This window comes from Bombus affinis, chromosome 9, assembly GCF_024516045.1.
Source record: "Bombus affinis isolate iyBomAffi1 chromosome 9, iyBomAffi1.2, whole genome shotgun sequence".
In the NCBI taxonomy this organism is placed as follows: Eukaryota; Metazoa; Arthropoda; class Insecta; order Hymenoptera; family Apidae; genus Bombus; species Bombus affinis.
The window spans coordinates 9,934,061-9,961,244 of NC_066352.1; the positions used below are offsets into that span (position 1 = coordinate 9,934,061).

Here is a 27,184-nt window from a genome sequence, read left to right on the forward strand (position 1 = left end):
CATTAATCTTTTATCAATCTTTATCAATCTCCAAAGAAGATAAAATCCAATCAGAATAAAAAATAATTCATTATGATATACATATATAATTTTATAAAGAATTCAACTTACGAGGATGAATGTCGGAATCGATATTATCGACAGTAAAAAATAGTAACGTAGCGCCACAGTGTTCTTTCTAGAAACGCAATAATGCATCGTGATTGGTTGTTACGTTCATATTCAAGTTGTCAAATGCTAGACGGCCGTTAAGAAAGCGGTTGCGTGCTAAACGTTGTACCGAAGGCGATATCGAGGAACGTGTACGAGGAATTTCTACGAAACAAAGTCGTTTATTTATTTTAATATTATACTAAACTCAGGTGCTATAAAGTTTACATTTAAAACAAATATATGCTTGAAAGAAGCCGCGTCTTTTACTGATAACGTCGAGTAACATGCAGTGGGAATGCTAACATTCAATTATTAGTGTCCTTTGATTTGTGTATAAAACGTTTCACAATTGAATTTAATTTCGTGTCGTGTTTGCAGTCGTTAAAGGTGCAACGACGAATGTATTTAATGAAATTATCATCGAATTTGTAATCAAAATTGTGAAAATATCATTAGGATGTCAAGTCCAAGGAATATGAGTGGTTCTGTTCGCGAAGGAACTCGAGTTGTGCTTCGAGAAATCACTGCATCTCTTCATAATTCGCCGCCTGTGCAACCTTCTCGCCGCAAGGTATTTATATACTCTTTTTGCGAATGATAACGCGCCTGCAACGCGCATGACAATGAACTTTAAGTTGGCATATCCCGCGTTCTTATCGTTTTATCATGTCCTTTTTTAACCCGGTCATCTTTCCTCTCTGTTTTTATTGCAAACAGTTGTGCCAGAGGTCCCCTATAAATAAACCCTGAATCTCCAGGAGCACCTTGAAACGAAAATAAGTTTTGCTTCCCGCGTAGGAATATCTTTCTTCAGTGCGTAAAAAAGATACTCGCACATAATTTGTACAATTATTTTGTATATACATATATCAAATATTTTGAACATATCTGGCTTATATATAACTGTATATTACTTGGCTTAAAGATATCATAATATCTGTCATGTGCGCTGAATGATTAATTAAGGAAAGTACAGTTAATATTTTCATATGTTACGTTACTAATATAGAGATGCTTATTCATTGATAAATTGTATGTGAATGTTAGCAAACAATGTTCGCAAAATGTTCATAAACCGTTAGTGAACACTTTTCGCAACACATTCACGAATAGTTCCTGAAAATTTATTTAAATACTTTATTACAATTAATTTATACCAATTCTTTGGTTGTGAAATCGCTAGTCATTAAAGATAAAAAATTTTAAACAATAAGATTAACTAAAATTTATAGAAAATTATAAATATGTAAAGATTATTAACTTATGTTTATACATTATGAATCATCAGAAATGTGTACTTCTGCGAATAGATCAGGAACAGTAATAGTACGAGATAGACAACTTCTAGACAACAGAACAAATCGTATACTATTTGCGAATTGTTTACGAATACCAGTTGAGACGCACCTTGACATTCTTATAGTATGTTCTTTCTTGTACATGAAACAAACTGGTTTATTCACACGATCAGTACTACAAAGATGAAACCGGTTCTTTAGATTATTATAAAAATGTATTGTACCTCTGGTTATATTTTTACCTAAGGAAACATAGATTTCGCTATACTTATTGTAATGTATATTAGGATTTTATTTATGTAGTTTCCCCATGTTTCAATTCTGCCAATATGGAGCTTTTGATATTTCCCTATTTCCCAATTTTATTCAGTATACACAAAGATTTCGTTCGCATTCAAATCAGACTTAATACGTAGTTATTTCTACCCAGGAGAAAGTGCCGATTAAAATACAGTTAAGATTAAAAATATGGTTACCATTCATCATAAGGTACACACCATTCATACATCATAAGGTACACACATTCAAACAGAAATTGCAACTCTAAGGAAGTACTTCCAGCTTTTAGTAATATGCCACAAAAACAAAGATATTTTATATTATTCAGTCTCTGTATCATTTTTCTTTCTCCGTTTCGTTTGACAGTCACGTATCTGATAATGGTTTGATTCTTCATTTTGGAGTGACTCGAAATTTTTTAAATTCTTTGAAAATTTGAATCATTTCGAACATGATTCGAGACTTCAAATTATTGAAAGTCTCGACCAGTTGTAAACCTCGAGTCTTAATACATTTTGAACGAGTCGAAAAAAATCTGGAGCATAATGTTCAAAGTAATTCAAAGGGTGCGTCACTACGCGAAATCGTTTATTAATTCAATCTATCGATAACTTACTCTCTTTTTACCTACTCAGCAATTGAGCAATTCGATTAACGAGTATTCATACGTCACTCCAGATAGCGCCACGCCGTCGCACCATTCGGTGCCATGGAATCGTGTCCCACCACTTCCATAGTTGGTGATCTTTGTAGCATAATGCCCGTGCGGCGTGTGCGCGGTTCGACGTTACGACAGCGGCCTACAAGTAGCAAGTGTTAGTTACGCGTATCATCGTGGCAAGACGGTGGCGATGACTCTCACATCGTTGATCATCCTTTACGACCTAGAAACGGTTCATTCCATACCGAACGTGCTCTAGCCGTAAACGTTTCCAACAGATTGTCAGAATCGCGTATCTTTCGAAAGGTGAGCCGCTTAGATTTTGCATCATCGTGTTCTGTCGTCGCGTGCTCGTGGTAGTGCGTTCACACGTACACACGCTTACAGATATGGTGTCGCGTGCCATCGCGAGGAGATCAGTGGTAGTGGTGGATGTCTAGAGTCTAGAGTATCGACTGGAGAATGCGCTGCGCTAATATTAGAATTTCGACCAGAGGTATCCTCCGTTGATCGTCAGGTCCGGTGAGTGTCTTCCGGCGAATCCTTCCGATGGAGACGAGCAGACCGCAAGAAGGCAATACGTTGTCTTAGACCTAGTTTCACGTTTCTTACTTTTCACGCCGTTTTCTATCGAATGTTATTGGACAGAGTTTATCGAGCAAAAGACTGTGTTCTGTTTTCTTGTAAATCGAAATCAATGTCGAAGACGGCACTCGAAAGAATGGAACGATGATAGAGGGATGAGAGAGAGAAAAAGAGACACACCCCTCACAAGAGAAATGTCTCTGGTTTTCTCTGTCATCGCGTCCAGATGGGAATGAGTCATAGCGATAGTATCTATGTGTTGTCTCGATGATGTCAAGAATACGCCGAATAAGGAGAGCACGAGCCTCTCGAGTTTCGAATGGAATTGCCTGTGATATTGTGATTGCATCGGTTCACTCGCTTGAACGCTTCGTGTACGGTGAGCTCGAGCAAACACGTTCACTTTATACCGTAGGTTTAACGAGTAAAAGCGCCTACAGTACAATAATAATTGACAGTTTGCCACGGTTCATGAAAATGTCCTCATCATTTCATACGGTTAGGAAATCGAGTAATTGCTGCCGGCAATCTTGATGCATTCGAGTGTGAAGATTGTAAATTACGTTGTTTCACGTACAGAATGATTCACAAGAAACGAAATTGTTTGTCACCTGCTCTCATCTCTTTTATTAAAGCGAGGAAAAAAAAAGACGAATATCGACCTTTTTTCATGTCTGTAATAATAAGCGTGGTTATTGTTGGATCACCGTGTATAAATAACATCGTGTACATCGTTAAGAAAGTACGTCTCAGAATGCTTCCACGCTTATCAGAATGACGTTTCTACGTTTCAGTATTTCTGCAAATATCACGCGACCATCGTCTTTGAATGTTTCTATACGTTTTAAATCGATTTCCCGCGAATCCGTAATCGAACTTCCTTGTGGCGCATTGGCAAGAACACGAAAGACATGTTCCGAACAGACAGCAGATTTTAGCACATTGTTCATCAGCTATCCTATGTAGAAATCATCGTGTGCCGGTATTGGCATAATTGGATAACAAAAATTTATAACACTGAAGAATAACATAATGGCAACGTACACGGTTTTTACCAACGTGAAATGAAGATGAAAAATACGTGAAAAAATATAAAGCTAATGCGAGGGAGAAAACAAGTTTACGTTATAAACAAGCAATTTGCAAGAAATTATTCGAATTATTAAAAAATTGCAAATTGCTTATTTTTATTACTCTTTGGTTTTGGTATTAATAATTGTGTAAACTGATGTACGTATAAACAGAAGCATGTTTGTGCTGGTTAACAATGTAGTAAATATCTAGAATGCTACAAACCTCTCAAGATTAAAGATAAATTAAGTACGTACATACTTCCGAAGGTTTACAGGTTTCGCGTGTGAGGTGTGAACTGACCCAAATTCAATTGTTAGCGTCGCATTTTATTTTTCTGTGCCAAGTCGTTGATCTTGTCAATTTATTTTCAAAGAATTTTGATCGACATCCAAAGATGTAATCAGTGGTTAAACGATAATCACCACGTTGCGTATATCAGTCTTCGTCAAATATTATATTATACGTTGTTATTCATGATTATCAGGTTATCATGTTATGACTTATCATTTCTCAGTTTCGAGCAAGATTATTTTCATATTCTTTTCTTTTTTTTTTTTTTCTAAATCGAACTATGAATGAGATTGATTTATTCTTAACACAATTTCTCCTTAATTGACGTGGCGAGGATTCTTTGTTCCTTCAATTGGTTTTTTTCTGCGCCCTTTAATCGTTTATTACCATATTTCAGTTATCTAGAATTAATTACGTGGTCTATCACTACATCCATATTTATACTAATTAACGTTACCACACATATTATATTATCTTATTACTATTTACCTTATTATCATAGCCGTTGCTATTACAATTAGATAACGATGCATTAAGAAATGTAATCCATATGCAATGTAAACAATTATGTAATTTCCACAGAAACCAAGACGCACTAAAAAAGCATCATCAATATTCATGGAATTAATGACGTATTCTGTGAAAGAAGAAGCGCATAACACGAGCTATAGAGTAGCTACACCTAATCCATAATGGTTAGCGTGTTAGATTAGTGCCCGATTTACATATTCTACTTTCTAAATGCATCTGTTCTCCGTAAAATGTTTGTCCATCGTTCTAACGCGATATGTTTTCACGTACTTAATCAAATCAGAAGCAAGACGCAACAGACTGATGTCTTAATTAAACGCAGAAATCGGATCAGTCTTACTAATTGGATTTGTGGATTTAATCGAGTAGGACGAATTTATCATTCGTGTTCGTTCGATTTTCTCTCGTTGGTCGGATTAGAGCTTACGGTGAAAATTTCCAGATAAAACCTGGGCGACTTTATTAGAGCAAAAAGTGGGCAAACTCGAGAGAGTGAATCGAGAGAAGTTTCACATTAATAATTAAGACGAGTGTTGGCCATATCTCTGAAAGATATCGTTAAATTAGCGAATTCTTCCAAGTCGGTGAATACAGGCGAATACACGCGTATATCTGATACGAACTTTTTAATCGAATGATTTTGCGATCTTCGATCAAACTAGCTCGACGCTGTAAAAAGGTGAAAATAAGCCTTTCCACTGTGAGCTTTCTTTCTTCTCTCGGGGCAAGAGGGGTGGAACGAAAGGAAGACGCTTATAAACAAGAAATCGAAGAAAAAATACACAAGACCGCGAATAGGATAAATGATAAACGAAAGATGCGCCGTGTCGTCGGAAATAAACGTGTCAGGGGTGAGGATATATAGGCGGGGAGAAAGAAAGAAAGTTCGCTACGTGGGGTTCTGTGAACCCGCGTGTAAATATGGCCTCAAATCGGCCAGCAGTGACAGCCGAAAGTGGAGGCCCTTCGGGAAGTCATGGGGAATTTCATCTTCAAGGTAATCTTCTCAAAACGCCACTTTCTAACAAAAAGGAAAAAATCCGCGAATAATATTGCGTTCAAGTAGCACGAACTCTCGAATAACCAAATCACTCGCTTTGTTGGATTTTCAATTTTTTGAGAAATTTCCTACCACACGTAAGACGTTTCACTTAAAAACTCGTCTAAGCTATGAAATTCAAGTAAATTGAATAATTTGAACGAGGTGTAAGAAATAGATACATACGCTCAATAGATTAGAGGCAATTAGGACAGACATTAGGCAATTCGCTATCTTCGGATAACTTGTTCTAACTCTATCGCGAGGAACACCGAAATTTTTAATCCAACGATGCATCTTCTTAAATGATCGAATCGTAAGAAACTTCACGCAGAAGATCCTCGCTCTTGGATTCAAATTTAGATCTGAATTTATATGATCACCGTTGTATCCACGTCTCGGCAGCCACCATCTTTCACCGCGAATCGCGATCGCAGGATCGAGGCGATACGGACCGAGGTATTTTTTCGCCGCGAGCACCGTCCACTCATAACTGTTCTTGGCATGGATTCACGGACAAGACTGGCGCGAGATCGGTCAAAACAAAATCTCCATCTCCCTCTCTTCGTGCTGGTATATTTTATAATTAGTCTCAGCGACGAAGAAGTTGCGCAATTTCTGAAAGAAATCCGCGAGCCTTGTCTCGAGGGATCAGCTGATGCGAATTTTGCCAGTGAACTACGATTGCTCGTTGAACACGCATCTTTATTCTACATTTGTTACGCGAGAAAATGGAATATATCAATAAACTGCTTCATCGAGCTGCTGCGATCCCGGCAAGGACGTTGCAGCCGCCATCGCCATCGCCATCGCCATCTCCATCGCCCACGCCGCCGGTATTTTGCGTCTAACTAGTCGAAAGCCAAATTAAACGGGAACTTCTCGCGCCTGTGAATTGGTAGAGGCAGATATAGCTTTTTTAGACTCGTTCGAGCGTACGCTGCAGCGGAAAATTTCTCGTTAATTAACGCGAATGTAAGCTTAGAATTGAATGTATTCAGGGTTGGTTCGGAAAATCCCAGCGTCGTTATCGAAATTCATTGGTGTCCTTGAATCCGTCAACAGCTTTCGCTGATCTTTAATAGCAAAAGAGATTGTTTTTAGAATCTATACTCGATTATCGATTCGTCTTTCATTTGAAATTGTACTTGCATTTTTGCCAAAACAAATGGCAATTGAAAAAATAAATTCTAGTTGATGTAACATTTCTGTTCTGTTGCTTAATAATATCTTCTTTCTGTTTCATAGAGTGGTAGCGACAACTCTACATCGAAAAGTGCAGAGCATGAGGTGAAGGTTCGATTCGCTCGTGAGTTCGCCGACGTTGGATCGATCACCTACTCGGCTCCGGAAAGTCTGTCTTCGGCAAGCAGTTTCCAGAGTCTCAGCAGTACTTTAAGCACAAAGAGCAGTAGTGGAATCTGTGCAGATTCTGTGCCTCAGAGCCCCAACCACGTTTTGGACGATTCATACGTGGACTCGAATATACCTGGTTTAGGAGACCTGATCGCCGGTTGTGCAGAGATAAACTTAAATAGCGAGGAAGACGATCATTCATACAGTACTCTCCAAAACTCTCAAGACTTCAGTCAGGATCAAACATTCGCATCTGCCACTGACGAGCTACCAGTCGATATTACCAAAGATCTCTCTGAGTTTCCGTTGACTGAGTCTCGGAAAATAGTTCAAGTTGTCGATGACAATTCAACGCCGATTAATTCTACAGAGGAAATTAAAGAAATACCTACCGTAGGCACCATTTGCATCAAGGAACCTTTGCCCGTAGCGACTACAGATTCAAACAGGAGGAATAGTTTTATACGATTAGAGGGAATAACAAGCAGATCCTCTTCTGTTAATAAGGGTAATGAAAGTAGCGATGATCATCAGACGAGTAATAGCTCCGTGAATGGCGTTGATGAGATTTCACTGCCACGTTGCATAGAAGAATCTAACTTAAATTCGACTGTGTGTTTGTCACCTAATAAAGAAGTCACAGATGTTCCTAGTGAAAAGGAATCTAGTTTGATAGAGAATAGCTCGGACGAAGTTGGTTCTTTGTCTCTCAATTTTATACCATATACTGTAAATTCCGTATGTAATTCGACGTCTGTGTTCACGGAATATGCAGAAGAGCCATCGTTGCCTAGTGTACCAACGTTTTCTTCTTTATTGAACAGCACAGATTCGGCGAAGTTAGGCGAAAGCGATGCTCGAAAAGATGAGCACAATGTAGAAAATCAACTGGCAAGGTCTTTGTCTCCTGTGAATAATTCTAACATAGCAGTAATTTCATCTTCGCAAATCGCAGTGAAAAGTCCTATTCAAGATAAAAGACGAGATATAAATAGTAGTTTGACAAATTCATTGAATTTTTCTAACAATGATGTAAAGCATTATGTAAATGTTATAAATGACAAACAACAGACTTGTCTAGACGATACTTCTTTGGTGAGATTAAAAACGCCTGAGGTTCAAGAAAATTCTGCTACGAATATTTGTCAAGAGATTAAGAACACAGTAATAACGGAAAGTGTTGTTAATAACCTCGAACTTCCTTCGTTAAAAGAAGATACTTTGAACACAGATGCCATTACTCCTAGAAAAGAAGAGATAGAAACCAGTCAATCAGATAAATCTTTTGACAAGAAAGTAGACGATTTGCAGAACACAGATGATTTGTTAAAGACAGATGATTTGCTAAAGACAAATCTAATAAATTCGATAAAAGAAAATGAAAACGAGAATGTAGAGGAACAGTGTTCTGACAAGAAATTAGATACCACTATTACATTAGAGGATATTTCTTTGATTTCGGAGACTGTACCGGAAGAGGAACTGTATACGGAGTTCAAACCGCAACGACAGAGCACCACGTTAACTACGTTGAACATCGAACAGCCGAATTTCGAAGAACTGCAATCTGCTGCTGAACAGGTTGCCAATGATATTTGTAGATCTTCATTGGAATTCTCAAGAGAAACCGATTGTTTCATTAGCGCGACATCAGAAAGTGAGTGTTTTCTACAGGAAATTTTTTTTTATGTCAATGAACAGTTATTAATAGTCATTTTATATCACAGTCTTCCAAGATCCTACGAGCTTCGATTTTTTGATAAATCACGGCAATTCGAAAACTGTCAATCGTTTGAGAACCGAGTCCTTGTATGTAAAATTTGATCCATTGGTAGCAAATACTAGTATGTTACCTCATGGAAATGTACAATCCATAGACGAGGAACAAAACGGCAGAAGTGAAAGCATACCAGTGAATATTGATACTCCTAAACGTAATCCTGCCATAGCAGCTATAGATAGGCTACTTTTTTATAGTCCTATTTGTACAAATATGACGCAGAAAACAGATGAACTTCAAGAGAAAATGGCAAGCATAGTACGTTGTAATTTATCATAATTCGTGTCTTTACTAATATTGTTATTAGGTGAATATATACATTTATAACTATGTTATATAGGAACAGCCTACAGAAGAATCAAAATCAGATACTCCACTTATTACCGATATTAATATGAGTAAGGAATTAGAATTAGTAAGGACAACTGTATTACAGCTAGAAGAAGAACTAGAGAAACAAAAGAAAGAGTACGAAGCTGAATTAGAGAAGCAAAAGAATGCTTTTCAAGAAAAAATGAACAAATTACAAGCACAAATGGCACAGGAGATAAAAAGTAAATCTCAAATGACGTAAGTTATTCTAAGTTATCTCCACAATGTAGGGCAGATAAAGTGTTACAAGTTGTCTTCTCCAAAGTCATTGCAGATGTCAACTTGAGATTTTCAGGTGTTAAATGATGCAGAGGGGTTGATATTTTTACGTGTAAGAAATTAAGGAGGAGAGTTTCTCAAGGGCAAAAAGATTACTACCCCATATGTTTAAATGGAATAGCATATTAATTTTTCGATATTCTGACGAATGTTATCAAACCTAATAACTTTTATCTAAAGCTTTTTTATTTCGCATACTTAAGGAATTATAGCAGAAAATATTTTATACAAGGAATGTATTCTGCTTTGAAAATTATTTTATTAGATATTCAAGCAGTTGTATATTCACTCCCAAACACATGTTTATTCTTGCGATAATATAGCTTTGTTAAATGTTTGACATTTCTGAAGTTACGAATTTATAGTGTTAATTCTTTTTTTCATATCCTCTTTCATAGTTGCCACTGCTGCAATCATTTTCTCCTTTACATAGCCCCATAAAAAGGTCAACTGGTGCTAAATCAGGTGACATATCTGAAAAATAATTTTCAAAGCAAAATACATTTCCTTTGATATCTTTCTACTAGAGTGTAAGGTATTTTCCACTCTCCCCCACAATATCTTATACCCTGAAATGTTATCCCCTATGCATCATTTAAAGCCTGAAAATTTCAAGTTGACATCTGCAATGACTTTGGAGAAAACAGCTTGTAACACTTTATCTACCCTATCCTATATAATACTGTGTTGTTAATGTAAATACCTATATAATATTGTATTGATATGTAAATAATCGCGAAATATTAATTTCAGGGTCGTAGTCGAAGAGTATGAAAAATCGATTAGTCGACTGCTTACAGAGAGAGAAAGAGATCGTACGAATTTCGAACAAGAGAAAGCAAAACTCCAAGAGGAATTACAAGCCACAAATGTTCATTTAAGCAACACAGAAGCTGCTTTCAATGATGTTCATCAAAAGTACGAGAAGCTCAAAGGATTCGTATCCGTGTATAAAAGTAATGAGGCAGTACTGAAGGAGGGTATTCAAGAAAACATGGAAACAATAAAAGGTTTGGAAACACGATATGATCAATTGAAGAATCATGCTAAGACCGAGCTTGAAAAGTAAGTACTTAGAAAAGTTGAAATATTTCAATACGAAAGGAATAAGTTATATATTTTTAAAATATTTTAGAGCTAATTTCCAACTGGATGCTATACGAAAACAGCATGAAGATGAAACAGTAAAACTTCATGCGTTGGTGCGGAAAGCGGAGCTAAAGAGCAATTCATTGGCCGAATTGGTTGAACAGAAAACTAAAGAAAATAAGGAATTAACGCAAATACTGGATGAAGTGATTGCAAGGGTGGGTCATCAAAACGCGGAATAAAAAACGGGAAATTGAACAAGCATCGCGAATGCAATGCAATTAGTCTTTATTTTTTTACTCGCCCCCTTAAACGTTTTAGATACAACCATATGCTAGATATGATTGATATGTATGTACACATGCGTTGTTTCTAAAATTATTAATTGCAAATTATGTTTTGTTTCAGAGAAGCACCTTTTATTAATTATTTATAAGTTGTGAAATATATATATATATACATACTATTTTATCGCTAATAAAAAAAATAGGTATATTAAAAACAACCTCTCAGTTTGTGTTTATGCAGTAAAAAATATCTTAATATTCCACAAATAGTTCTAACAGTCACACGTTCACGCATTAATATTTTATGCGATTTGTTATAATACATTTCAATATAATATCTCACTATATTCAGATAAATAAAATTCATTGTTCATACATATGCTACCTCGACATACAAACACCAGTGTTTGATCATTGATATTTCTGTGATAAATAATATACTTTATGCAATGTTAGGTCAATTTTTTTTATAGACCAATGAGTATTGTCAATCAGCTGTTCTTGCATCAATTACAAACAAAACGTGATATTTTGCTAATTTTAACATACGATCACTTGTACTCCCTGGTTTGCGAGGGATATTCTTGTTCTCGAGATCAGGCATAAGTTTTTTAATGGTTCGCGCTAAGTTTGTAGCATACTGTTTAAATTGTGGATGAGTCATACCTATTCCCTTATCTCGTAAAGCCTCCGCTACCGCCCATAGTAATTTCTAAACATACGTATTTACATTATATTATATAATAAAAAACAATTGTTTGAACATGCTTCAAATACTTAGAAAAAGATACCTTTCTATGAGTGTCACTAAGCTCGCATTTTCCTTCATTCAAGGATTTGCTTTTTTCAATTATATCACTAGATGAGTGTCTCTCCCACGAAGGCATAGTAGTATTATGCAATTCGTGTGAGCCGTCGAAAGATAAACTTTTTATCCATTTGCATTGTGGTCCTTCCAATTCTTCTTCGCTTTTCCTCTTCCTTGATTCTGGTTCAATAGCTGCCTTCTGACTTCTCTCTGAATCATTCTCCTTTGTGTTTTGTGTAAATAGTGCACGTTTAATGCTTTGAGGATTTGACCCAGTTGTAAGCAACTTGCTTGGACCAGCTCGATCAGGAGGAGGACTTTGAAATAGCGCGCGTTTAGACATTTCAATTTTGGACTTTAACGGACTAGGTCCATCTAAAACGAGCCGTCGAGCCACTTTTTTCTTTGTCGAACTCCTGGGAGTTCCCCTCGGACTTTTACCTCGTGGACTCTTACCCCGTGGACTCTTACCCCGTGGACTCTTACCCCGTGGACTTTTGCCTTTTTTAATTGTTGGTTTTCTATATTAAAAAAAGAATAATAATTTTATATTTTAAATTAATAAAATTTTCCCGAAATATGTTTCATGTTTGATACATACTTAATATTTAATACTACAAGTCTTTTATTGTTAAGCGCCAGGCCTTGCAAATTCGCACTAGAAAATATTTTTCGTCTTCTCGTCAAATGACTTAATCTTTTTGTTGGACTTTGCCCATTATTGTGTTTAGCTAAATGATTTCGTTTTTTGGCACTTCCTGGTGCTGGTTTAGAAAACCATACAGTACATGTAGACTGAGTTTCGGCACCTATATATCTATTACATAATTTTGATGTAAGACCTTCAAATTCTTCAACTGCTTTATTTCTGTTATAACTAAAATCAAAACTAGTATTAAATACTTTCCCATAAATACTGTATGCCATAAACTTAAGTAAAAAGCATATTAATGCACTCACTGTATTCCATGAAATTTATGATGATATGCTTCAGGCCATGACAAAGTGACAGCTTCTTTTTCATTGACAGTGTAGTAGAGTAATGATAATTTTGGTGCAGCAATGAAAGACTCATCTTTTATTTTGTTCTCAGTTACAGTTACTTGTAGCTGCTCAGGATTTAACAATTTTGTTCCACTTGCGCTAGCATTGATAATGCTTTTTTCATTATTAGGAACTACTTTCTTTATTCTAAAATTATCACTGCAAGTATTCTTTAAATCTACTGTATCTATATTATTACTAATATTACTTTGATATTGTGGATCACAAGCATCAAAAGCAGTACTTAAATTTCTAGATGTGCTTTTGGTACGCTGATAATTATTTGTACTAATATTTTCTTTTTGCTGTTCTGGGGATTCCTTATTTAAATTTTGTTTTATACATTTTTCTGGTAGCACACACGGTGCCCAAAATAAGTGTTGATTTTCATAAATACGTAATAATAATTCTGAACAATCTGTTCTGCAAATTGTAAGTTTAGGTGGTGGCGGTACACCACTTAAGAGTTTATTAATTTTGGCTAATAAATTGTTATCAGAGTTTGCAACTAAATCAGCTTGGGAAGGTTTTTTAGGACTAGCTACTATTGGTACTTCATTTGATAGTGATTCATTATCTTTTTTATCATCTTCATCATCGCTATCGAACATCTCTGGACTACAGATGTTCGAAAGCTCTTTCTCAGTCGTAGAACTTCCATCTCTGCTGGAATAACAGCAATCCATGGCATTGTCTATTAAAAAAAAAAGAAAGGAAAAGAAAAACAACATGCAAACTACGTAATAAATAATTAACAATTTTTTAGTACCAAACAGAAGTTAAAAAGAATTTAATATTTTTAGTAAGAATATCATTATTTAAATACATAAATTTGTTAAAATAATGTATTTTAATACCGAAATAAACTGCGTCTCATATATTTATGCGCGGGATAAAATATTCGTTACAAGCACATATGTACATGTTGCCTAACCTTGCGGAAAGTTGTACGTTAAACAAGCAAAATTTCAATAAAAGTATTTCGTAATTCCCTAAATTATTTATCTTATTTTATACACGAATTATTTACTACTTAAATAGGAGTTAACGTCAAAAACGAATAGCCTATTGCTTCTTTAATCTTATCGTGATATATCACATTTTAAATTTTAAATTAAAATAAACGAAAAAATTCTACTCATACATACTGTGCACAGAAATTCGAACGTACTTACGTCTTTTGTGAATCAGCGTTCAAATGTCTCTCGTTCAATAATTTATTGGCTAACAGCCAGATGCATCTGTTTTGATTTTGCGATACCAGAAACACAGTTCACTACGCATAACAGCATTACATACGTCATAATCTGACGACAGCATATCTATTCCTTAGGGCTGTTTTTTCTCTTACATATCTTCATGAATCCTACCATAAGTGTAGAACAACGCCAGTTACTTATTCGTTATTTTGTATCTTACAAGATAATATGCTATATGTAAGCATTATCTGGTGGCGGAACTATGGACTACTCTAAATGTAAGTAGCGCCATAACATAACATATGTATGAATGACATGTAACTGCATTTCGTGTGTGATATTACTGTGTTTCCTTATGTTAACATGTTCTTAAAAAAAAAATATATAATACGTAAAAGTGCTTAAAGTGATACTACTATTTTTATAAAGTATTTACTCTAGATTTAATGGAAAGCATTTTGGAGACATGGAAGGTATTTATTATATACAATTCTTTCCATTGAATAAATACATATATTTCTATCTTATCAAAAGATGATTTAATTTAAAATTAAAATTTTATAATGTTTACAATGATTCTATAAACAATTATCATAAAATGCATTTCATTGTTGGATTGATTTCATGATTCTTCAAATAATATTGTAACATACATTATATTTTTTTGATTGTTTTTATTGTTCTTGATATTATTTTTTCTTAATATTACTACTCTTTCATCTTAATGTTACTTTATCATTAGTGATATTATTGCCATTTTGTAATAATAATAATTTTTTTCAGATACAATTACTATGACAACCTTACCAAAGAAAAATAAAGAAGTTGAGCTTTAAAAAATTCTGGTAAAAAATTAAAGAAAAATCTATCCAAATATGTATTTAAAAAACATTATTTAATAACATCATAGTCAAGGTTACATAGCAAAGTGTGTTGTATTCTGTTAGTATACATGCTGATTCATACATCAATTCTAATAATTTATTTATGATACTTTTATGAACTTTCAATGACATTCTATAACTCATCCGATTATGTATGCGAAGCATATGCACTATGTTATTGATTGATTTAAAATAAAAGATCTTTAAAAAAATGTAGATATTTAACATTTAAAAATGGGAAATGACATCAGAAATTTTGGCTTGCTTTTATATAAAAATTTAATAGTTAGGAAGAGACATTGGAAAACAACAATATTTTTACAATGTTCGGTACCTATTGCTTTATTTGTATTGATACAAGCTGCCAGAGATTTTAGTGTACAACCACCTCGTGTAATCAATGAAAATACATATTATCCTATAGAAAATAAGGAACAGTTAACAGTAATAAACAGAGATTACACATTTTTATATTATGTACCACACAATACATACACAGAAAGTATTTTGCAAGATATAAGAATATGTATGACACTCTCATATGAAAATGTAGTTGGTTTTTTAACTGAAGATGATATGATTAATGCTTACACAATATTACAAGCCAAGTCTCCTAGTGTAGAAGTATTAGGACTCGTGTTTGAGCAATATAATACGACGGATATAAAGTACAAAATCAGACATCCTTTCAAAATTCCAAATGTATTATTTCAAAATATGTTTGATCAACCTGCATATGATGCACGTGCTCTATATGTAAATGCCATACCATTTGTACCATTACAAATGTGTGTTGATGAAGCTTTGATAGATCGCACAGTATCACATTCTTCAATGGATTGGAAGGTATTACATGTGTATAATATCAAGTAATCAGCACTATCAATACCTTATATTATTTGTTCTATTCATTTTAGGTGTCAATACAAAGAATGCCTTATCCACCTTATATTAAAATAGATGAATCTGATACAATATTAAGACTGGTGATATGTATGTTTGCAGTCATTGCTTTCTTAATTCCACTCTGTGTAGAAATAAACTATGCAACGAAGGAAAAATACATTGGCATAAATGTTCTGATGGCAATGAATGGGGTGAAAGAATATCAGAATTTATTAAGTTGGTTGGTCACTGGCATTGTATTCAGTATTTTTTATATAGTACCAATAATAATATTATTTAAGAATACATTTTCTGAGAAAGTTGATCCATACCTATATTATAGTAATACTTTCATATTTTGGCTAATACTTACAATGCATGTAGGTCATTTAATATCATTTGGTATGCATATTGCTGCATATTTTTCAAAACGTAAGTTGTTTTGGAAGAAATATTAAATAAAAAAAAAAAAAATAAAAAATAACTATAATATATAATGGATCTTTTTTAGCGCGTTTTGTGATAACAACATTAACAATTATTTATACTGCTTCTTTTTCACTACATGGAAATTTGATAAGGCAAGAAATCTTTTCAATAATACCATATTTGGGAATATTGTTCCCAAATATATTGCTGTATAGATTCCTTGAAGAAGTAAATGGATATGAGACTCAATGTGTGTAAAATACTTTTAATATTTTTGTTAATGCCTTGCAATTTTCTAAATATTAATTATGTGCAATTTTTAGTAACTGGTATTCAATGGTCAAACATGTTTGTTGTTGGAAACACGCAATATAATATTACTGGGTGCATTGGATTTATACTTATCTTCTCAATTATAGGTGCTTTCTTACATTTTATTCTTACTATATATATTAATGCCATACACCCAGGAAAATATGGAGTTCGTAAAGACCCACTTTACTTTTTGAAGGTAAATTTTTATTTTGTTAGAATAATTAGAATTGTTCTTGAGATGCATTGAATATATGTATGATAACAATATATTTTTTAGTATTTAAAGAAGAATAAAGTAACTTTTGATTACGATATAGAAGATTTTGATTATGGAAGTATAGACAATGAAAATTTTGAACCAGTTGTAAATGGTGTACTTACTCCTGGAATTCAAATTCGTAATCTTAAAAAAACATATAAAAGTATTTGTTTACGAAAATCAGTAAGTTTTCTAACTTATTAAATTTAATTGATAAATTATTATTATTGTCTTTAACTAGATTGGATTAATAATAATTATTCTATAACAGAAAGTCCAAGCTTTAAAGGGAATTTCTATGGATTTATATAAAGGACAAATAACTGCTTTGCTGGGACACAATGGGGCAGGGAAAACTACACTCATGTCTATTCTGACAGGTAAAAATTCACTTACTTTCGTATTGAATGTGTTTATTTAATTTCTTTGAATCAATTATTTTATAATAGGTGTAATAAGTGCAACCGAAGGAAAAGTTCTTATAAATGGTCAAAACATAGTAAAAAACTTGCAATCTATTAGAAATGATTTGGGTTTATGCCCTCAAGAAAATATGGTTTTTCCCGATTTGAGTGTATTTGAGCAATTAGAATTTTTTGGTCTAGTAAGTATAGTTGAAATTAAGTAACATTGTAAGTGTAAGAAACAATTTTTAAAAACTAAAAAGTGTGTATGTGCGTTTTAGCTGAAAGGTGCAAATAAAAAGAGGAAAGAAATCAAACAAAATATTAATGTCTTACTTGAGAAGTTAAAACTGAGTGAAAAAAGAGATGTTCTCCCAAGCACGTTATCTGGAGGACAAAAAAGGAAATTGTGTCTTGGGATGGCTCTTATTGGTGATGCCAGTACTATAATTTTAGATGAACCAACGTCCGGAATGGATCCTGAAACTAGAAGAGATATATGGGATATTATATTAAAAATAAGAGGGAAGAAAACGATTTTAATCAGTACACATAATATGGAAGAGGCTGACATACTTGGAGATCGAATTGCCATTGTACATGGAGGACGATTAAAATGTTATGGCACATCGATGTTTTTGAAGAAACAGTATGGCTACGGTCATATGGAAGTTACTTTATCAACAAAATCATGGTGCAGTCCAGATAAAGTTATAAATCAATTTGATCCAAGGACGCAACAAATAAGCGTTGATAGTGAAAAGATCGTTTTAAGCGTACCGAACACTGAAACTTTACCGCAATCTTTGGATAAAGTTGAAGGCCAGAAAAGAAATCTGGGAGTTACAGGGATTAGCGTATCACTCATCACATTGGAAGAAGTATTCTTAAAAGTAATTAAAAATGAGGACAATGGAAAACATTTGAACGAATTGTTCTGTCCTCCATCGCAAAAGGTAGAAGGATGGAGTTTATGTATGCAATCAATTTTAGCACTATATCACAAGAAATTGACGTACACTAAAAAAAATTTGAGTAACACATTATTAATATTGTTTTTGCCACTTTTGTCTGTGGTTTTAATGGGTTTAAGTTATGATACACCTACTGATTCAACAAATATATTTCCGTTAGAACTTAATATATATAGACATCCAAAAGTTCTGTATTCTTCCGAAAACGAAACTACTGGCACGATGTACGCAAATTTAATAAAATATTTTGGTGGATTTGCCGAAGAGGTAGAACAAAATACAAGCGTTACAAAAGCCCTATTGGATAGGGCGGTCGAAAATATTGCAGAGTATCGTAATAATTATATTGTCTCTGCAGAATTTAATATTTCTGATGATGTCTTGTTTGCTAATGGTTTTTATTCTGGAATTGCAATTCATAGCATGCCCTTAACTATAAATTTATTATCAAATGCGCTAATCAAAGCTGTGGCTGGCGATGAATATTCTATTCGTGTTTCAAGTCAGAAATTACCAAATGCTTTATCTGCAACACCACTATACATGATAGAAACCGATTCTCTAACAAGAGTATTGGTCTTTTGTTCTTTCTTCTTTCCAACTGTTGCGCTTTTCATCGTTCATCCTTTCCAGGAAATGGAAAGCAAAATAAAGCAACTCCAGAGAATGACGGGAATTAGCTCCTTTTCATATTGGCTTACTATGTTTACTTTCGATTTATTAATTCTTATAGTATCCATATTTATTATCACAATAGGATCTTATATTATGGATGTTATTTTGGATATACGATTATACTACAAGATAGAAATATGTAAGATAATACAATATTAAGAATTATTACATATGCTAAGAATTGAATCTCATAATATTGTTGTTTTTTTTTTAGTGATAATGATATTATTGCTATTGCTTTTTGGCATAAATTCTTTATTTATATCGTATATCTTCAGTTTTATAAATAAATCGAGAAATACTATAGTAACTATTTTATCTATTGTACCAATTGGATTGGGTAAGTTATACTGCACTATGAAATGGTAAAGAAATGAAAAATACAAAATGGGCAAGCTAATATTTTTTTTTTTTAATATTCTAGTTTTATTACATTATCTTCTTCAGGAAGTGCTTGGTACTTTTCCGTGGTTGAAAATTCTTTATTCTTTCCAAAAAGGAATATTTTATCTGATGCCTCACATAGGCTTATTTAATGGTCAATTATCTTTCTTTATCATAGCTCTGCAAAATGCGAGATGTCGTCGATTACCAAATCGACTGCAAGAGGTAGTTTGCATGGGTATTCCTGATATATGTTGTGGTACGAATGCATTAATTATTTTAATAAATTTTTTAAGTTAATGATATGTAATATAATTGAAGTCATTTTAGGTTTGGACTGTGCGGATGGAGTATGCAAGAACCAGCTTTCTTACTTTTCTGATTATGATTTTAAAATGAGTTTAAAAAATTGCATTATATACCTATCTCTCACTCCATTAATGTATTTTGCTATACTTATTATTTTAGAGGAACGATTGCCTTATAAACTCTATGCTAAAATATTCAGTCAAAATTTAAGAGATCCATGCAATATACAAGATGATCAAGTGAAAAAGGAAAAGCATGCAGTGGCAATAGAAATTAGAAAATTACAAAACCGTGGTATAGTATTTTACGAATATTTTTTTTAGAGAAATGGAAATGAGAAATTGAATGAAAATTTACACTATATCGATAGGTGCATCGAAGAAAATGAACGAGGAACCAACTAAAACAGTTCCTACTATCGAAAATAATTGCATAGAAAGCCTAAATAATAACGATAGCCTGTTCTTAGTTTATGAATTAAGTAAATATTACGGAAAGTTGATGGCAGTACAGGAAATTAGTTTCCGTGTGAAGCAACGAGAATGCTTTGGGTTGCTTGGCGTTAATGGTGCTGGGAAGAGCACCACATTTAGAATGTTGACCGGTGAAGAAATACCAAACAGTGGAACTATGTACTTAGGAAAATCAGAAATTCATACTGATAGAAAAAACGTAATATATCATTTCTTTTGCATTTCTCCCAGTTTTGTTATTTTTACTGTATATTATATATGAATTTTTCACATAGTATCTTGCTCAAATGGGATATTGTCCACAAACTGATGCATTGCTCAATTCCTTGAATTCATTCGATCATTTGCGACTTTTTGCATTGCTTCGCGGTATTCCCAGAGCGAAAGTGGATTTAGAAGTTAACAAATGGATTAATAGACTTAGTAAGTCTTATCTGCTTTTTGAATTTACTTCGAGTAGTCATCGTGCAGATTTACAATTGTGTTTGTCATATTAGATTTAAATTCTTGTATGCATCAACCGAGCGGTACTTATAGCGGAGGGAATAAGCGACGATTGAACATTGCTATGGCACTTATTGGAAATCCAACTCTTGTTCTTTTGGATGAACCAACTACGGGAGTCGATCCGGCAGCTAGAAGATCGCTCTGGAATATACTCCAGACCTGTCAAACAATGGGACAAGCTATTATACTCACTTCTCACAGGTACTTTATCCAACTCGATAATGCATGTTACTTAAAATTATTATATAACGATATTTGCATAAAAAAATATCCGTAATAGCATGGAAGAATGTGAAGCTTTGTGCAACAGACTAGTCATTATGGTGAAAGGTCAATTGGTTTGCATCGGTGCAAGTCAGGAATTGAAGCAACGATTCGGCGCTGGTTACGATATTCACGTTAAATTAAGTCCCAGCCGAACGGACGATGATGTCAGCAGTATAAAAAGTATTATAGAGTCTTCTCTAACGTGTGAACTGAGGGATGAGAATTTGGTAATAATTCTGAACTAATGTGGAAAATTTGTAAATGTATCTCTGTATAGTCCTCACTGATTTCATGTTCCAATTCGCAGGGGCTTATCGCGTATCATGTGAGTGATATTAGAACGACATGGGAGAAGATGTATAATACAATGAATGATTTAAAAGCGCAATATAGTTGTATCGATGATTACGCTGTTTTGTCAGCTACATTAGAACAACTTTTCATTCAGTTCGCTAGAGGAACTGAATTGACAAAAGCGCCTACTGTGGATTCCACTACTCAAACCACTAATGTTTAAATATCGTTAGATATTTTAACAAATCTCTCAGTTAATTAAATGTAAATGTATCCAATTTTTTTCTAATACATAGTTTCTAATACATATAGTTTGTGAATCTTAAACACATAGCAAATGTTAATTAAGTTATTTATTTCAAGATGTACGTTTGAATCACAAAAGAATACTTTATTTTTAAAAACTTGTGCTGAATTTATTGTAATTTATTCATTGCAATTATTATAATTTGAGATATAATATTTATTTATATCAATAAATAATACTTAAAAAGTCGAATAAATATTATATTTCGCGTGAATAGGAGCCGATGACAACGTTGTCAAAAGGAAAGTGAAAAGTTCGAATATTAATATAGGAAAAAAGAAAGAACATCGTAAATAAGGTTCTCACATTTTATATAAATAAGAAAGTTACATAAACGATATATTCTTATGTACATACGTCCGCCTTTAAATGATATTACTGTAATGGAACAAGATTGATCGTGTAATACGTAATGACTTGTGCGGTGTCGTCTAATAATGGTATCCGCCCGAGCTTGTTTGGTACGAGTTTGGACCCTGATAAGGTCCACCACCTCCGCCACCTCCTCGGCCGCCGCCACCACCACCACCTCCACCGCCTCCGTCTATTAATGAAAAACAATCAATTTAATCAAAACAAATACACAAAATTATTTTAATAATTAAATTATCACGATCGTCAAAAAGTACTTTCTTTCTAAATTTCTTACTTCAGATAGTTCTAACGTCTACTCAGAGATTCACGAAACGAGATATCATCGATGAAACTCACTGTATCCACCCCCTGAAGGATATCCGCCTCCGCCACCATTACCGCCACCACCACCACCACCGGAAGTATCTTGATTTTCGCCTCTGGCCTCAGCCGCGAGTGCTAACTCGACGCCTCGTTGAATTTCTGGTGGAATTGGAGGTGGTGTTGGCAAATGTGCGCCTTGGGGATGGAAACCTTCTTCATCCGCGGTGTAGCTGATGCTATACTGTACACCATCAGGTCCGGTGTACGAGTATGATCCGCTCACCGCTTCCGCGTTACCTAGAAAAGCGAGACAACGCATGAATACTTGACGCAACAGGTGCTCGGCAGGATTGCACCACGTATCGAGTATTTTTGCGGCTTTCTAGCTTGTTAGGAATGATCATTGTTCGGTAATCACTCATCGCGAATTGAATTGGCCGAAATTAGGACATGTGATTACTTAGATACCTGTGGTTTTTCCGTACGATCTCTCGAGAATCTTCTTAACGTTTTACAACATCGAAGAACTTACAACTTCCATAAAGATGTCGAGATATTATTAATTTTGAAAATCTCTATTTTGCAAGTAAAATACTGGCAGTAGATAAAGACCCGAGAACAAGTTAGATGGAAGTCACATTTTAGGAGTTGCAGTGCTATTGCGTTCATCGATTCGGTTCCATTGTAAACGGAACGATTCGAGGCCGAGCACGATGATGGATAGGAATATTCATAACAGTGAGAAATGATAGCGACGAACCGCGAAGAAAAGGAACACGAGGGATATCGCTGTTGAGAAATAAGAATGGCCCTGATCTCACCTTGCTGGTGACCCGTTTCTTGCGCACTGATACCATTTCCTGTTTCGTAGCTGAATTGGTAGTTGCCATCACCGGCATTCTGATTGTTGAACGAGACGATAGGTATCTCTTGGCCTCCTCCGGGTCCTCCTCTTGGCCCACCACCGCCTCCACCGGCTAGAGCATAAATTCAAACAAATGTTCGAAAATATCGCATAAGTAATTTAACTTGTATAAAGTCTTTATCGTTATAAAAGTACCTGAATTGCCACAGACTTTGATCGACTCGAGTACCCTTTCCATGCAACTGACTTTTAAACAGCCCTGAGAAAGTTGATAATCGACCGGTCGTACATCGAATACAAAAAAAAAGCTAGCAAGAAGCTAGCCAGAATTTTAAGCGGTTCGAACAGAACACATCTCCTGTTCTGCCGCGTATAATCGACTTTTTATCGATCACTGTATCCGTGCAATCCACCGGGTTGCGCCATATCAGGTGAAATCCGCGAACGCACTCGAGATTAATTCATAATTGAATGGGGCCTAATTACTTGGTCGGTCGCGACAACGCGTTGTACTAAAGGAGACACACACGAGACGCTTTGGTGTTCTTATTTTCGCAATCCAGCAAGAATTCTCACCGTCAAATCATACGTAGATTCGAGAGCGCCGTTACTGAGACCGTGCTGGTGTGTCTTCATTAAAGGAGCGCCTCGGGGGATAAAGTGATTAGACGTTTCGCGTTGTACCGTGATTTTCACTTTTCTTTCGTCCCCGTGACACGAGCCCCGGTTTCACGACATACTTTACATATTTTGATGCAACTCCTACCAGCCAACTGTCTCTCATAGCGCGCGATTTCTCTCTCTTCTTGGTTCTCTACCTTTTCTAATGTATGTCTGATGTAACGTGACACAACTGTTCCACGATAATCCAAGTGATTTTCTCTACGCGCGTGTTACCGAAACGAACTATGATAAACGTTTCGGTGATTCCTTCTGCGATTGAGTAATTTGTTATGTCTAACTTTTTCTCCGAGTACAACAAGTTTTTCTCCGCGAGTTTTATGGCCATAATGATTTTAATGATGTGTGAAATGTTTGCGCTGACGAGACGTAATAGTCTTAGTCGGGACTAACGAGAAAAAAGAAAAAACAATATATAGCACCAGGGTACGTGTTGAACGAGTACTCTGGTTAAGTACATGTTTTCTCTTGGTTGCATAATGCGCCAGAACAAAAAGTTGTACTCCTACATAGATCAATGATGAGACACGAGAAAGAAGAAAATAAGAGAACTCGAAAGCTTCGAGCTTTTTACTTATGCAAAGTAAAAATTTTACTAACAAATAACAGTAGGGTACTTACTGCTTATATGCTTTGTATTATTATTTCGATGATTTCATATGATCGAACATGGTACTGACTCAATGACTGTAATTGCAATATCTTTTCGCAAAAGGCATGGAATCATTATTATTGCCTTTCACTCGGTAACCTGATATTAGGATTAGATAATAAAAAGTTACGGCGATGATTTAATTCGAAAAGTCATCTATAAGGAGGCGATGATGTTTTCAATAAAACTTAATATCATCATGTAAGGGGACATTAAAGCCTAACATGGGATACTAACTATATTATTATAGTATTATAAGCTGCAATTTAGTCGCAGTATTCGCGCAAAGTACGGTAATTCATTATGAGAAGATCAATAATTCTGTCCGCTTTATCGAAAACCATCTTTGAAGTATCGAACGGAGAAAACTACGATAATTGGCAAACATCAGGAAGGACGTATTCGAAAACTACATGCAAACAAATTAAAAGATTGCTGCAATTGATTATTTCGATCATATCCCAGAATCGATTGTACGATACGCTCGATTTCACTGGATTTAATTATCGCGTATTATTATCAAATATTATCAAATATTCGATCTATTGTTGAATGTTCTACTAAAGTTTTATGTTATTACTTCTGCATAATATTTCTATCTTTTCTACGTTATAAGTTGGAAAATAAAATGAAGAAATAATACTTACGTCCTCCGTAGGCACCTCCGCCTCCACCACCAAACGCACCACTACCTCCGCCGCCACCAAAAGCGCCACCTCCTCCGCCACCACCGCCATATGCTCCTGGTGCACCAGGTCCACCCGGTCCACCCGGTCCACCTGGTCCGCCTGGTCCGCCTGGTCCACCTGGTCTACCAGGTCCCCCAGGACCACCTGGACCACCTGGACCACCGTGGCCACGATTCGGAGCTTGTATTAATCCTGCGCCTCCTGCGGTGCCTGCATTGCCCGGAGGAAGGTAAGTATTGTCTAGTCGGGCCGCGTGACACGTACCGACGATGGCCAACAACGCGACAGCGAGCTGTTAAAATAGTCGTCAATAACTTCAACCGTTGTAGGTATTATGCAAGTCAATTCTTTAGAATACTTGAAACGTTTGCAAAATTATTTTAAAATCGGAATAAAATATTATTTTCTCGTAGGTAATGTCACTGTGAAAAGATTTCCTAAGCACACTATGTTTTATTTCACCGACTCTAATCGATATTAAAAGGGAATCGTACAAACGAAATTATACATTAGCCTTTTCCTTTTAAATATTGAAAAGAATTACGTGAAGAGATGTATATAGGTAAAATTTATCGAATAGATGGCTAATACACGCTCGACATCACTGACTCACGACTTGGAGAATCGAGAACCGGAAGCGGAGCGTTCGAAGGTGTCACCTAGCGCGGGAGAAAATAGACGAATGCGACTCGTACCGATCTCATCTCGCTGATGTACCGTTCGATTTGTATGAAAAGCGAACCTCCCCGATGATACTGGTCGCACAATGGAACGTTCTATCGCCAAACGATGGCAATAATTGGTCTGTGCAGATTCAGGTCGAAGCAACCGCGCTTATATACCGATCCGAGGCTGGAGGATCGTCTTCCTCCCACCCAAGAGGAAGACTCTCAGAAACAGCATCGACTCTGGTGAACACCCGATGCCGCGTCCCTCGGCGAAGTTCGCGAACTCGGTTAACGAATGAGCGACGGAGAAAGAGTTCTAGGAGGCACGAAGAGTAGAAGGAAACCGAGGGAGAAGGCGGATCATGATGAGCCTCGGTGAGAGATGTGGGATGAGGGGTGATTGCGCAAGCCAGGTGATACAGATCGGCGGGCATCTCTCGTCGGACCTGAAGGTCGGCTAATCGGGTCGACATGAAAGTGAACCGAGATTGGTATGTATAAGATGTATAGGTAAGCGAAGGGACGGACGACGTGGCTAGTAAAAAAAAGAGAGATTATATACCACGAGGTGGTACACTATGGTTAGTAAAAGACAATCGTTTAAACGAAAGAAAGACGAAAAGTGGTGGCGTTTGATGAAGATGACCGCGGCGATGTTTCTTGTGCCGCAGATTGCGAAGTTCAACTACAATTTAAGATGCGTGAGTTCCCTCTTTGTAATTATATCGGTCATTTCGTATTCGACGTTGCTCGGTGTACACGGGGTCGCGCGACGTCATCATCATCATCCACGATAGACGGGATGGCTTATAGAGAGCAACGCATGGTCTGCAACGGCGCGCGATCATTGCGCAACTTGGTGCGTTGCGCATCAACCGTACCGATGGTACGTAATTTTATATAGATGTGAGAGCGTGTACATACACGAAAGGCCGCTCCAAATCGTTTCTAGTGTTACCGATCGGCACGTAACTTTCCGCTTAACGATTCCCCTCGGGTCACCGTACTCACGTTCTGAGGCAGACGCCTCGACGTGATCGCTTCCCAATAACCATCTTTTACCTCTCTCGTCTACGGCGCGACGCTTCGATTTTGCCTCGGAGCGGGCCAGCGTGAACAGTTTAGTTCCTTATTCAGACTTCAGACTATTCACTTTTACCGGGTCGATTTGCAGTGACGTATGTGCGCGGAGATCGGTTTAGTCTTTGCCAGGGAGAGATTTTTGGTTTCTTCACGAACAGCAGCTGCGATTAACCCCTCAGTGACCTGTTGTGCTGTCTGTATACTTCATTATCGAATGGTCCCTTTGATCTTTCTCACGAACGATAGATCAACGATGTATTTTATCGCTTTTATACGAAGTTACTTTCAGAGCTTATAATTACAAAGCTTTCCCTAGACAGTCTTCATTACCGCAGTATAGAAACGCTAATTGATGTTGCGTTATTGGTGAGAAACGT

The 27,184-nt window shown here is 35.7% G+C and overlaps 4 protein-coding genes and 1 long non-coding RNA gene across 11 annotated transcripts; 2 read left to right on the forward strand and 3 right to left on the reverse strand.

The window, feature by feature from the left end:
- Positions 1 to 257: 257 nt before the first annotated feature.
- Positions 258 to 11,292, forward strand: LOC126920104 (transforming acidic coiled-coil-containing protein 3). 3 transcript variants are annotated; one of them, XM_050730031.1, is made up of 6 exons: positions 258 to 724; positions 7,160 to 8,924; positions 8,995 to 9,305; positions 9,388 to 9,617; positions 10,452 to 10,763; positions 10,834 to 11,292. In XM_050730031.1, exons 1-6 carry the CDS (start codon positions 611 to 613, stop codon positions 11,027 to 11,029), a joined length of 2,928 nt encoding a protein of 975 aa, XP_050585988.1. In that variant the 5' UTR covers positions 258 to 610; the 3' UTR covers positions 11,030 to 11,292. The 3 variants fall into 3 exon arrangements, with proteins under 3 accessions (XP_050585988.1, XP_050585990.1, XP_050585989.1); XM_050730033.1 differs by lacking the exon at positions 258 to 724 and adding an exon at positions 5,697 to 5,869; XM_050730032.1 differs by lacking the exon at positions 258 to 724 and adding an exon at positions 6,500 to 6,747.
- LOC126920121 (uncharacterized) lies at positions 1,950 to 5,502 on the reverse strand. The gene is made up of 3 exons (XR_007711894.1): positions 4,831 to 5,502; positions 2,593 to 4,742; positions 1,950 to 2,530 (listed from the first exon to the last, which is right to left on the reverse strand). It is a non-coding gene; the product is annotated as an uncharacterized LOC126920121 (long non-coding RNA).
- LOC126920106 (uncharacterized) lies at positions 11,041 to 14,245 on the reverse strand. 4 transcript variants are annotated; one of them, XM_050730048.1, is made up of 5 exons: positions 14,102 to 14,245; positions 12,843 to 13,589; positions 12,484 to 12,759; positions 11,866 to 12,403; positions 11,041 to 11,786 (listed from the first exon to the last, which is right to left on the reverse strand). In XM_050730048.1, the coding sequence occupies exons 2-5, from the start codon at positions 13,535 to 13,537 to the stop codon at positions 11,562 to 11,564; spliced, it is 1,734 nt and encodes a 577-aa protein (XP_050586005.1). In that variant the 5' UTR covers positions 13,538 to 13,589; positions 14,102 to 14,245; the 3' UTR covers positions 11,041 to 11,561. The 4 variants fall into 4 exon arrangements, with proteins under 4 accessions (XP_050586005.1, XP_050586003.1, XP_050586006.1 ...); XM_050730046.1 differs by having other exon boundaries at positions 12,843 to 13,620; positions 14,102 to 14,243; XM_050730049.1 differs by having other exon boundaries at positions 14,098 to 14,216.
- A 9-nt stretch (positions 14,246 to 14,254) lies between these two features.
- On the forward strand, positions 14,255 to 21,491 carry LOC126920103 (phospholipid-transporting ATPase ABCA1-like). 2 transcript variants are annotated; one of them, XM_050730029.1, is made up of 17 exons: positions 14,255 to 14,403; positions 14,909 to 15,855; positions 15,927 to 16,326; positions 16,406 to 16,573; positions 16,647 to 16,834; positions 16,916 to 17,080; positions 17,169 to 17,277; positions 17,347 to 17,501; positions 17,583 to 19,089; positions 19,165 to 19,290; positions 19,375 to 19,593; positions 19,665 to 19,937; positions 20,014 to 20,315; positions 20,392 to 20,539; positions 20,614 to 20,824; positions 20,904 to 21,117; positions 21,198 to 21,491. In XM_050730029.1, exons 2-17 carry the CDS (start codon positions 15,244 to 15,246, stop codon positions 21,405 to 21,407), a joined length of 5,007 nt encoding a protein of 1,668 aa, XP_050585986.1. In that variant the 5' UTR covers positions 14,255 to 14,403; positions 14,909 to 15,243; the 3' UTR covers positions 21,408 to 21,491. The 2 variants fall into 2 exon arrangements, with proteins under 2 accessions (XP_050585986.1, XP_050585987.1); XM_050730030.1 differs by lacking the exon at positions 14,255 to 14,403 and adding an exon at positions 14,539 to 14,598.
- A 294-nt stretch (positions 21,492 to 21,785) lies between these two features.
- LOC126920116 (pupal cuticle protein 20-like) lies at positions 21,786 to 25,854 on the reverse strand. The gene is made up of 5 exons (XM_050730076.1): positions 25,752 to 25,854; positions 25,015 to 25,348; positions 22,991 to 23,146; positions 22,203 to 22,466; positions 21,786 to 22,035 (listed from the first exon to the last, which is right to left on the reverse strand). Exons 1-5 carry the CDS (start codon positions 25,758 to 25,760, stop codon positions 21,923 to 21,925), a joined length of 876 nt encoding a protein of 291 aa, XP_050586033.1. The 5' UTR covers positions 25,761 to 25,854; the 3' UTR covers positions 21,786 to 21,922.
- Between the last annotated feature and the right edge of the window lie 1,330 nt (positions 25,855 to 27,184).